A 12990-nucleotide genomic window follows, 5' to 3' on the forward strand; every position below is an offset into this window, starting at 1 on the left:
ATATAACCGCGGGGATGCTGTTTTCGGCCAAGTCCAGCTTCCCATACAGAGATCACCAGCGGCCCTTTAAACGGCCAAAGGCACACTCCACAGTCATTCGGCACCGGCTCAGCCTGTAGTTGAACCATTCCTTGCTGCTGTCAAGGCTCCCAGTGTAGGGTTTCATGAGCCACAGCATTAACGGATAAGCGGGATCTCCAAGGATCACAATGGGCATTTCAACTTCCCCTACCGTGATCTTCCACTCTGGGAAAAAAGTCCCGGCCTGCATCTTCCTGAACAGCCAAGTTTCCAGGCCATGCACCTTTCCAGGCCAGCCTGTGTTAATGTCAATGAAATGCCCACGGTGATCCACAAGCGCCTGGAGAACCATAGAGAAATACCCCTTCCGATTAACGTACTCGGATCCTAGGTGGGGTGGTGTCAGAATAGGAATGTGCGTCCCATCTATCGTCCCTCCACAGTTAGGGAACCCCATTTGTGCAAAGCCATCCACTATTTCCTGCACGTTACCCAGAGTCACAGTTCTTCTGAGTAGGATGCGATTAATGGCCTTGCAAACTTGCATCAACACGATTTCAACGGTCGACTTTCACACTCCAAACTGGTTTGTGACTGACCGGTAGCTGTCTGGAGTTGCCAGCTTCCAGATTGCAATAGCCACCCGCTTCCCCACTGGCAGGGCAGCTCTCAGTCTCATGTCCTTGCACCGCAGGGTGGGGGCAAGCTCCTCACACAGTCCCATGAAAGTGGCTTTTCTCATCCGAAAGTTCTGCAGCCACTGCTCGTCATCCCAGACTTCCATGACGATGTGATCCCACCACTCGGTGCTTGTTTCCCGAGCTCAAAAGCGGCGTTCCATGGTGCTGAGCATGTCCGTGAATGCCACAAGCAATGCGGCTCGATAGCATCGTCGGACTCCTCACTCTCACTGTCACTTTGGATCTTAAGGAATAGTTCGACAACCAAACGTGACGTGCTGGCGAGATAAGTCAGCATACACCTCAGCAGTTCGGGCTCCATTTCCCGCACACAGATCGCGCTGCACAGAAACCGTTGAAAGATGGCGCCAAAGGTGAACGGAAACAAAGGGATTTCTGGGATGCGAAGCGGTGCATCACGGGGCGTTGGGACAGGACCCAGAATGCCCCGCACCCACGCCCCCTTCCCACAACCCACGGCGCCAGAATGGGAAAAGGTGCTCTGTGGGATAGCTGCCCATAATGCACTGCTCCCAATAACGCTGCAATTGCCGCAAATGTGGCCATGACAGTGCGCTGGGCAGCTGTCAGTGTGGACAGACTGCAGTGCTTTCCCTACTCAGCTGCATGAAGTCAGGTTTAACTCACAGCGCTGTACATCTGCAAGTGTAGCCAAGGCCAGAGAGTGTTTACACTACCAGAACTTCCATCGCCAATGAGAGCAGTGCTGTAGGGCAGCTATTCCACAGTGCAGCTCTCTCGATAGGTCTTTTGGGAAGGGGGGGATTAGCGGAAGGCATTCTCGGTCCCTGATCAGTGCCCTGTGATGCACTGCTTCATGTCCCAGCCCCATTACTTCCTTGTTTCTTTCGCAGCATTTTTTTAAAAAAACCTGCTGTCTGGCTGCTTTCCCCACCACATCTACAAGCAGGAATGGATCCTGCACTGCTGACCACTACTCTGATAGCTGTCACTTGCACATCGCGCTTGGCAGTGCAGTTCTTCTTAAACTTTCAAAGAGAGCTGCAGTCAGAGATGCCTGATGAGCTGCCTGAAATGGAAATAAGAAACATTTGATTGCTTATGGCATTAACTGAGGAGCTGTACACTGTGGAACGGCGTTTTGGGACTAGGGAAACTATCTCAGAGTGGTGGGATCGTATCGTTATGCATGTCTGGGATGACGACCAGTGGCTTCAAAACTTTTGGATGCGGAGAGCCACCTTCATGGAACTGTGTGCTGAGCTTTCCCCAGACCTGCTTCACAAGGACACCAGACTGAGAGCTGCAATCACTGTCGAGAAGCGTGTAGCAGTCACATTGTGGAAGCTGGTGACTCCAGACAGCTACCGGTTGGTTGCGAACCAGTTTGGAGTGGGGAGATCGACTGTTGGTGCCTTGGTAACTCAAGTGTGCAAGGCCATTAATCGTATCCTATTGCGCAAGACTGTGACTCTTGGTAATGGGCATTACATTTTGGATGGCTTTGCAGAAATGGGCTTCCCTAACTGTGGTGGGGCGATAGATGGTACGCACATCCCTATTGTTGCCCTGGCCCACCTTGGCACCGAGAATATAAATCATGGTTTTGCAGGTGCTAGTGGATCACCGTAGGCGTTTCACTGATATTAATGCGGGATGGTCCAGAAAGGTGCATGTATCTTTAAAAACACTGGGCTGTACAGAAAGCTGCAAGCGGAGATTTTCTTTCCAGACCCAGCAGATCACCATCGGGGAAGTGGAAATGCCCATTGAGACCCAGCTTACTCATTGATGCCATGGCTCATGAAGCCATACACTGGAAACCTAGCTGTGAGTAAGGAACATTTCAACAAGAGGCTGAGTAGGTGCAGAATGGCTGTCGAATGTGCATTTGGCCGTTCGAAAGCGCGTTGGAGATGTTTGTAGAGTAGACTGTAAATGAGTGAGGAAAATATTCTAATGGTTATTGCAGTACGCTGTATTTTACATAACATTTGTGAGAGGAAGGGCAAAAGGTTTACTCATACATGGAGCGTGGAGGCCGAGTTTCTGCAGCCAAATACCAGGGCCATTAGAGGGGCACAACATGTGGCAGTTAGGATCCAGGATGCCTTGAGGGAAAAGTTTGCAAATGAAAATCATTAAACTTTGCTGCTGTGCTTGGGAAAGGAAGTGTTAACAGCATGTGCTGTGCTACATGGCGGTTCTGTATGTAATTTCAGTGAAGACGAAGTGCCAGTTGTCTTGTAGCTGTGATGACATGTACAGAAATGTGAACACACAAATAAAGCTTGCTTCTTTTTGAAAAATTTCTGCTTTTATTTTAAAAACGCCACATGCACATATATCTATCCTGAGTGATGGTGGGGAATGGGGCGTGGGTGGGGGGCCCGTATACCTTTTTGAAAAAATTGTGCTTTTATTTTAAAAACAGAGAAAACACCTGTATACCTCACAGCTGTATATAACTCCAGCTGTCGTTTGACAAGCTGTCTGGGGGTCTGGATTGTTGAGGAATGGAAAAATTTGCAGTGAGCCTATAAGAATGTGCAGTGGGAGTTTGGGGAGTGCATGGGAAAGAATTCTGCATTTGCTGCAATGGGGGAAGGGGGGGGCAGGCACGAATCAGGTCACTCTGCAGTCTAATGAGAGAATGCAACATACAGTATCTGTCTGATGCTCCAGAACATTGAATAGCCTCTCCATGGCTTCCCTACGGAAAGCATTATTCTCTTTTCGGTCTCGGTTCTCTCCCTCTTTCCACTTTGTCATGGTTTCTCTCCATTTATTTTTATCATGGGTCTCTGCTTGGGAGTGCTGAATCACCTCACGAAATTTGTCTGCCCTAGTGCATCTTGGCTGCTTTCTTATACGTCGCAGACGATCTGCTACAGTGTGGGGTAGGTCTTCCACCGTCTTTTCTGGGGAGACAAAAGCAACACAGTGCTGTGAAACATACATACTGTGTACTTTGCAATACACCACTGGTAAAAAATCACTGTCTTGGTGACAAAAGTCAAGCATCCATGGTGCACAAGAACCCAGCAATGGTGAGGGAATGCAGGGTTAGAGGGTTTATTGCATACACCCATTCTGGAAAGGGCTAGCATGAAGGGAGGGCACCCAGCACACAAACACAGCCACCTTAGTACTTTTCTGTGCCCTCAACCTGCTTTCATAGAATCATAGAATCATAGAATATCAGAGTTGGAAGGGACCTCAAGAGGTCATCTAGTCCAACCCCCTGCTCAAAGCAGGACCAATCCCCAACTAAATCATCCCAGCCAGGGCTTTGTCAAGCCGGGCCTTAAAAACCTCCAAGGAAGGAGACTCCACCACCTCCCTAGGTAACGCATTCCAGTGTTTCACCACCCTCCTAGTGAAATAGTTTTTCCTGATATCCAACCTGGACCTCCCCCACTGCAACTTGAGACCATTGCTCCTTGTTCTGTCATCTGCCACCACTGAGAACAGCCGAGCTCCATCCTCTTTGGAACCCCCCTTCAGGTAGTTGAAGGCTGCTATCAAATCCTCCCTCATTCTTCTCTTCTGGAGACTAAACAATCCCAGTTCTCTCAGCCTCTCCTCATAAGTCATGTGCTCCAGACCCCTAATCATTTTTGTTGCCCTCCGCTGGACTCTTTCCAATTTTTCCACATCCTTCTTGTAGTGTGGGGACCAAAACTGGACACAGTATTCCAGATGAGGCCTCACCAATGTCGAATAAAGGGGAACGATCACGTTCCTCGATCTGCTGGCAATGCCCCTACTTATACAGCCCAAAATGCCATTAGCCTTCTTGGCAACAAGAGCACACAGTTGACTCATATCCAGCTTCTCGTCCACTGTGACCCCTAGGTCCTTTTCTGCAGAACTGCTACCTAGCCATTCGGTTCCTAGTCTGTAGCAGTGCATGGGATTCTTCCGTCCTAAGTGCAGGACTCTGCACTTGTCCTTGTTGAACCTCATCAGGTTTTTTTCTGCCCAATCCTCTAATTTGTCTAGGTCCCTCTGTATCCGATCCCTACCCTCTAGTGTATCTACCACGCCTCCTAGTTTAGTGTCATCTGCAAACTTGCTGAGAGTGCAGTCCACACCATCCTCCAGATCATTAATAAAGATATTAAACAAAACCGGCCCCAGGACCGACCCTTGGGGCACTCCACTTGAAACCGGCTGCCAACTAGACATGGAGCCATTGATCACTACCCGTTGAGCCCGACGATCTAGCCAGCTTTCTATCCACCTTACAGTCCATTCATCCAGCCCATACTTCTTTAACTTGGTGGCAAGAATACTGTGGGAGACAGTATCAAAAGCTTTGCTAAAGTCAAGAAATAACACATCCACTGCTTTCCCCTCATCCACAGAGCCAGTTATCTCATCATAGAAGGCAATTAGGTTAGTCAGGCACGACTTTATGCATAGTTAAAGCAAAGCAACTTACCAGAGCTCTGGTCTCCTGCCTCTGCCTCAACCTCAGCAGACAGTGGCCGCTCACATTGGCTAGACACCTCCAGAGCAGAGAAGGGGTCCTGAGTGCATGCAGCAATGGGCTCCACAGCTTCCTCAGCCCCCTCCTCTTCATCTATGACCTCCTCCTCCTGGCTAGGGACACTTTCCACTGACTCCAGACATGAAGTATCCACTGGGCTCTTTGCAATGGAGGTGGGGTCACCACTTAGGATTGCATCCAACTCACTGTAAAAACGGCAGCTTTGGGTTCAGCACCAGACTGATGGTTTGCCTCCCTCACCTTGTGGTATATGTTCCTCAGCGCCTTCACCTTCGCTGTGCACTGCAGTGTGTCCCTGTTATGCCCCTTCTCTGGCAAGCTGCGTGCAATTTGCTTGTAGGTATTGAAATTCCTATAGCTGGAACACAGCTGGCACTGCACAGCCTCCTCTCCCCAAACACTGATCAGGTCCAGTAGCTGGGCATTGCTCCAAGCAGGGGATCGTTTGCTACATGGAGCAACCGTGGTCACCTGGGCAGATGAGCACTCACAACTGGAAAGGGAGTTTCAAACTTCCCAGGGCTTACAGGGGAAAGGGTGGACATCCCTTTACCTGGCGTCAGAGCAGTGGAGATCTAGCCAGAGTGGTCACTTTTGGAACAGTGGGATATCCTCTGGAGGCCAAAAGGTGTTTACACAGGTAGAACGTGTCTTCACTTTCACAACAGCGCAAAAAGAACAGTGGAAAGAACTGTATGCTTCTCGTGAAGGTGGTTTTCTTTTTGTGGTGAAACTTCTGAGTTTCACCGCAAAAAATCATTAACAAGTGTAGACGCTCCTACGGTTTTAGCACAATAAAGGAACTTTTTGCACTTTAAATGGCAAGTGTAGACATAGCTTTACCTGGAAAACATATTTTTAGTTATGACTGCAGCTTATGTTTATAACTTCACATACAATGCTGCTACGTGCATTTTGCCATGATATTATTGATCAGGAAATTATGAGTTTTTAAATGATACCTCACAAGGTATGTCTTGTGTCGTTAGTTGTTGGCTGCACATGTGTTTTCTCTATGTGCTGCACCAGCTCTGCGCAGATAGCTGACACAGGAGACCTCGTTCGAACTGCCCAAGAAGACCACATACTCAATCAGTGGAAGGTACTCGGCCAGATTTATTGCCGACAAAGCATGGTACTACTGCCCTATCTTAGTGGTTACAGGTACACCAATATGTATATGCCTGTGACAATGGACCAGCTCAGTGAGTGGTGGGACTTTCTGCCCCACCCCCACAGCCAAAGACACCCCTTGTGTGACTCCTCTTTTATACACTGAGACAAACAAGTTACGTATTGCCCCTCCGATGTGGTTAGTTACCATCCTTTACCTTGCATCTGTAGGTTCAATCAAAATATCTCTATCCATCACCTTGTGATGGTGACCTTATCCTCAAGAGGGGTCATTGTGTCTCTGTATCATCTTCTGGGAGTGTGTTTACACAATAACTTTGTATCAGGGTGTTCTGATACGATCTTTCTGGAAGATGTTTACATGAATGCTTTGAATCATAGAATTGTAGAACTGGACCTTGAGAGGTCATCTAGTCCAGACCCCTGTACTCATGACACGACTAAGTATTAACCAGACCATCACTGACAGGTGTCTGTCTAACCTGCTCTTAAAAATCTCCAACTCCTTAATGCCTAGGAGTGCATGTTTTTTTTTTTTAACACAAGCCCTATTCTTGCCAAGTTCATGTATTGGACAGTGAACCTGCAAATAGGCATGTTTTGTCACAGGGTCTGATTTTTTGCTCATAGCCAGACTCTTGCTTTCTTTCCTTTTACAGCAGCAGGGCCTGACTTTACTTCAGGCCTTATGCCTCATACCAGGCCCTTTATACCAGGCCTCATGTCTCAGGCTCTCTTTCTACTATACCTTGTACAAAAATTATTACTTTAGTGTGTAGACTGTGAATATAGCTTCTGTGACAGAATACACACCTATGGACACCTTCAGAGACCCAGTGCTTCCTAGGGCAAAAAACCTCCAAGACCTTCCTGGGGAGGTTGGTCAGAGTCCCCCAATGGCAGGCTGACGGTGTTGAGCTGGTACTAGAGTACGGAGAAGACCAGCTGGTTGCTGACCAGTGCCCTCCACTGAAGGGAAAGGCACCAGAGAAGCCCTGTTATTGACTGTCCCAATTCACCGCACTCACTGGCAGGAAACGGAAGCAGCGGCCCTGCCTGCTCCGCGCTGCTCTGCCGGCTCCCGGAGGGATCGAAAGCCAGAAAGAGGCAGGGCTTGGGGGAAGGGGTAGAATGAGGGTGGGGCAGGTGAGGAGCAGGGGTGGGGGCTTGGGGGAAGTGGTGGAGTGGGAGAAGGGCCTTGGACGGAGGGCAGGGAGTTGTCTCAGGCCCCACATCCCCTTAAGGATGGCCCTAAACCAATCAGACACCAAAGTCAGTCCAATTTTCCAGTGGGGAAAGATCAGTGGCAGACAGCTAGTAGAGCAGACTTGTGACTCATTGGCTGGTACAGATCATGGGGAAGAGGGAGCCAAACTACCACCCATCCCTGACCAACAGACCAGAACTCTTGACCAGGTTGAACTCTGGGTCAGAGGAGTCCACTGCGTAGTTGGTTTGGCAATCCTCCACCTGCACCAGGGCTTTCTGATGAGAGCCTCATCATCATACACTGACAGCATCATGGCAGAGTCACTGAGCACAGCCATGTCAATCATTTGTACAAAAGACAAAGGAAAGGCTTGACAATGACAGCATACAAGTGGCCAGACAAAGGGCAGCGCTGATGCTCTCCCTGACTGAGAGTGACAGGTTCAGTCAAGGCCCAGCTGAGCTTCACTGTAAACTCTGCAGAGCCGTACTGTACCTGGAGGGAGCCTAAAAAAGGGGCTGAAGCCAAATTCCTGCAGTTTTTCTCCAAGATACCTGTGATCGACTCTTTTAAATGGCTTTTCCTAGCCAAGGGAGAGGAAGGCAAGAGACCAATCATTTATACAAGCTAGATGGAGAAATTCCTGTGCCTGAGAGAAGTCATCGAGGATAGTCCTTCCTGGGATAGAGGAGGTGTGGTCAGGCTGGATCACATCTGCCAGCACAGACTTCAGTCACAGTGAGTTGTCTTTTGCTATGACTTTATAGTCCATGCCAAGTAATGATACTGAGCACCAATTCCTCAGGGCTTCTCCACCAGTAGGCACACAGCCCTCCTGCATGACAGGACGAGCACCATGCTGCCCAGGGGCTCTGCCCAGATGATGGCAAAGTGCAAGCCAAGGCCATCCCAGAATATGCGGTAGAACTGCATGGTCAGCCATCGATGCCTGCAGTTTTTGTTAATGGGCATGAAACAGAGGCCTTCTGAGAGCTTGGCCAGAGTGAGAGGAAACCAGCCGGTCTCGGTCACCCATGCTGACCATCAGGAGTTCATTCCACAGGGCCACTCAGATGTCAGCATCGGTCGATCCGGGCGGAAAAGGTTCATGTAGAAAGCTCTTGCCCTTTATCACATCTGCTCCATATCCACAGGAGGGGTGCTAGTAGACAGGTGATGTGGTTTTGTGCCTCATCTCCTCTTCTCTAGAGCACAGAAAAAGCAGGAGCCAAAGTACATCTCCTAAAGGGGTTCGATACATGACTAAACAAAAGCAAGTTGGGCCCAGTGTTCATCAAGGACCCAAAGCTCATCCCATTTTTCTCAACACTCTCTGCGGAGGGACAGTTTCTCAGGGTTGATAGTCATGCATCTCTCCACCTCCATGACTTTCTGTTTGAACTACTCCATCTCTGCTTCCATCACTGCTCCATCCCTCCTCTGGCTGCTTGTCAATGGACCAAGTCATAGGCAGTCAGTCCTTGTGGTCAGAGCGAGAGTCAGGCCTAGTGGTTGGAGTCTGAATGCCTGTGCCAAAGGTCGAGATGGTTGAAGTGAGGAGTCAGAGCCGAGGGTTGGAACTGGATTACCAGGAGTCAGGGAAGGCAGGACCAGGGCTGGTTCTGGACAGAAGAGGAACAAGACTGGGTGCAGGGTAGGAGCTGGACTGGAGCTGTGGAAGAGCCAAGCAGGAGCAGGGCTTGGAGAGATGAGCACAATGAGGGAGACAGTCCATGGCCATGTGCATTGAACAGCTAGTGAGCTACTACTCTCCTGGGCTTAAGAATAGACCTTCTAGCTTCCTCAGCCAATCAGGCAGGGCAGGTCATCAGGCAGCCTAGCTGACTTGTTAGGGTGGCTAGAGTATTGAGCAGGTGCAGCTGCAGGGTCCTACTCCTGATACTGAGTGTAGTCAGCGTAGTACAGGTGTAGTCTCAGCGGAGCAGCCTGACAACTTCCCCACTTCTCACCATCCCTGTGTCAAGTGAAAGGTGTGCCTCTACCCTTGCCTGGCCAGCCAAACTTCCCAGAAGGACTCCATAAAGCCAACATCCTCTTACAAGCTATTATTACAATGCCACTAAGCTGGTCACAGCTGCTCAGCTATAAGGGGGGCCTTCAGAAGGACTCAGTGATGGCCCGAGAAGGGGTCTGGCTGAATGTGTGAAGAATGGGCCCACAAGATATGAAAACATGAAAAGTAGATTATGTCCAGCCCAGAGGGACGTGACTGAACCACCTCACCCCAGAAAAAGGTGAAGGAGGTGGCATCGTCTGAGTGTTAGTCACACCAAATGTCAACCAGGGAGAGATGTTCAATATCCACCTGAGAACATTGGCAGCATCTCTGCTTCTCAATGTGGTTCTTTGCTTTAAGGGTGGTGTTAAAATTCCCACCCACGACCAAGCACTCATGTGAGTCCAACATACTGAGGATGGCAGTTGCACACTGATAAAAGCACGCCTCCTCCGGGCCCAGTATCAGCTCCTAAACATTGACAGGTTTAAAAGTGGCTCCTCCACATGGATTAGAGGGGCAGCAAGGAGCCTGGCACAATCTTGGCAATCCCCAACAGGTATTTCTCCAGGTCCAGGGAAAACAGGGTAATCACCCCCATGGCCGGCACTTCCACTAGGCGACCCTAAGCGGTCGCCTAGGGCGGCAGGATTTGGGGGGGTGGCATTTTACCGTCCTTGGCGGCAATTCGGTGGTGGGGGTCCTTCCGCTCCGCGTCTTCGGGGCACTTTGGCGGTGGGTCCTTCACTCGCTCTGGGACCCACTGACGAAGCACTCTGAAGACGTGGAGCGGAAGGACCCCCGCCGCTGAATACTCTGAGGAAAAACCCTGGCGCCGCTCCTGATCACCCCACCTGATGATGCCATGAGGTGGCTAGAATACATCCTGTTCCTCCTTTACAGCTGACAGCTGGCTTCAGCAGCTGGATGTGTGTGTGTCCTTCAGGAAAATTACAGAGTACCGCCCTGCTTCAAGGTAGGAGAGGACCTAGCACCTGCAGATACTCACCCTACAACCGTGGATGTTCAGTGAGGCAAAGATGGTATCCTCAGTGCAGGAGGGGGTTGAAGATCTCACAGACAGAGGTGTCCCATGCACCAGCAGCACCACACAGCAACCCATGCTCCACAGGTGCTGTTTAGAATGCTGCTCCTTTTCCCTCCCATAACAAGGCCCTCTCAGAGTAGAGGATAAGATGGAAATGTCTCCTCAGACCGAGAGCAAGCTGCCCCCTCTCCCAGTGCCACACATAGGCTCCAGGAACCAGCAAAATTTGGCCCATGAGAAAGTGGGTCCCGAGAAGTCCATGGACTTAATGGAGCCTGGAGACTCCTGGTCTGTCTCAGTCAGGCACCCAGTGTCATTCCCACTCTGACTACCAGGGAGGGACAAATCCTCTCCAAACTCCACATCAACCTCCATCAAGCCCCAATGCACCACCTTCTAAACCACATGGTCCATGTGCCTTGATGCAGGAGGAAGGGGATCTAGAGGGCGGGGGAAGGGAAGGTCCAATGAATGCCACCAAAGCCTGCACATATAATGACACGTGGAGCAAGGCAGCCGCCACAGGAGGTAATGATCCCCTTGCCTCCTGGTTAGGCCTGGAAGGAGCAGATGCCATGGGTAGAATTAGCAGAGGCAGTTGGCTTTGATGTAGTAGATGTTGAATTAATTGCAGGCACTTAAGCATATGCCCTGGAGACCTGGGAGTGGGCCCTGCTGGTGGGCAGAGGCCTTACAGAAGGAGAGGAAAATTCACCCAGCAGCCTTCTTCTTGGCAGGGGGCTTGCATTTGCCCTGCAAAGAGGAGGAGCCATTACCATCCAGGGATAACTAGTGGTCACACCTATTGAAGGGACTATTCAGAGACGTGACAAAAATGGTGGCCAGGAAACCCTCTGTCCCTTCCCTTGCCTCACCAATCTCCCTCCACCAGTTGCAGCCTCTGGGAGAGAAGGCTCGTCAAGCAGGGATTGGGCACCTGCATTTGTGGTGACCGAAAAGAAGGGGAGGGATGGTGGTAGGGCAACATGGTAGTCCCTCTCCCTTCTGGGAGGGAAAATCAAGCCCAACTGGAGAAAAACAAACAGAAGCCAAGGGAATTAATCAGGAATCTTCCCCTCCTGGGGGCTCTTAAGTGAAAGGGAAAGACAGGAACTAAGTAAACAAAAATTCAGACAACTTCCTCTGCCTCCTTCTGGTTTACAATGCATCTGAGCCAAAGAATTAGGCTAGCCATGCCCCCCAAGAGTGCAAGGGACAAACATCAAACAAAGCAAACAAGGGAAAGGAGCAGCAAAGAGGAAGTTTGGGAAACAGCATAAAGAGGCTTCTGCTACTGTCAGAATAGAACCAAGGCAGCCGAGAGGGAGCTCAGCTGCAATCACAGCCACACACCCTCAGAGGAGCAGCAGACCCAAATGCCACCATTGCCAGCCGCAGGAGCAGCAGCTATTGTGGGCAGCTGGAAAGCCCACCCAGGCACAGGCAGTAAGGGGTCACGGTCAGGAACATAGGCAGGGTCTGAAGCAGCCAACCAAGGATTCACCTAGTTGCTCAGACAACTTCCTCTGCCTCCTTCTGATTTACGTAGTGCATACGAGCCAAAGAATTGGGCTAGCCATGCCCCCCAGTCAGGAGCCTTTTGGACAGAGCCGTTGGGGAGCTAGCGCTCTGCTAAGTCCTTTCCCTTCAAGCCCTAAGTGATCTGCCATGGGGCAGGTGCAGTCTCAATACTGCCTGTGGGCCTCGGTTTCAGACCTACAAGCCCTCACAAGAGCTCATATTTTAAGTAATGTGTTTCTGTTGTGGCCTGAGATGGGGAAATGTAACGGGCCATGATGGAGAATAAGCTGGGCTATTCCCGAGGCAGAGGGGAGGCACCTTTACTTCAGATGAGTGTGTCATGGGATTTTGTACGATCTATAGTCCAGTCTCTGTAAGATGGAGAAGAAGCCTCTCTGGGTGGGTGACTGAGATCCTGAGTCTGGAAGTAGTAAGAGCACTGACTTTAATGAATAAGATCAACACTTGATAAATTGTTTCCTAAGCAGGATTTCCAATTTCCAAACCTAATGTGAACTCCTGGGTAGAGCGAGAGGAGGAGCTGCGGATCCCAGATCTCCAGGGTTCTGAGGAAGGGGAGATCATCAGCGACACCCACACAGGTGAGGAATCAGCAAAACTGACTCAGAAACCAATTACTGTATCCTCATAGCAGATGTCACTTGTGCATTTTCATCAAGTCTATCTGACCCTTCAGCCTGTCTTCAGCTCCAGTCAGAGGATGTGGAAAGAGGGTGGTTTCTTTCCTCTGGGGAAGGGTTTTGAGGATGGATGAATTCAGCTCATGTTATTTCAACCTCCCCAGCAGTTATTTGGGTGTCTTGCCCCCCTTTTCCTGTTCCCCTTTCAGAGTTTTCCTTT

General features: G+C 50.1%; 1 protein-coding gene across 4 annotated transcripts in view; it reads left to right on the forward strand.

Moving 5' to 3' along the window:
* The window catches only part of LOC128848328 (zinc finger protein 34-like), a 51581-nt gene that overhangs the window by 34941 nt on the left and 3650 nt on the right, over positions 1–12990 (forward strand). For all 4 annotated transcript variants that reach the window (XM_054048297.1, XM_054048296.1, XM_054048299.1 and 1 more), the window contains one exon: positions 12618–12731. In XM_054048297.1, coding sequence (XP_053904272.1) covers positions 12618–12731 — 114 coding nt within the window. The remainder of the gene's footprint in view (positions 1–12617; positions 12732–12990) is intronic.

The sequence above is a fragment of the Malaclemys terrapin genome, chromosome 13, assembly GCF_027887155.1.
Source record: "Malaclemys terrapin pileata isolate rMalTer1 chromosome 13, rMalTer1.hap1, whole genome shotgun sequence".
In the NCBI taxonomy this organism is placed as follows: domain Eukaryota; kingdom Metazoa; phylum Chordata; order Testudines; family Emydidae; genus Malaclemys; species Malaclemys terrapin.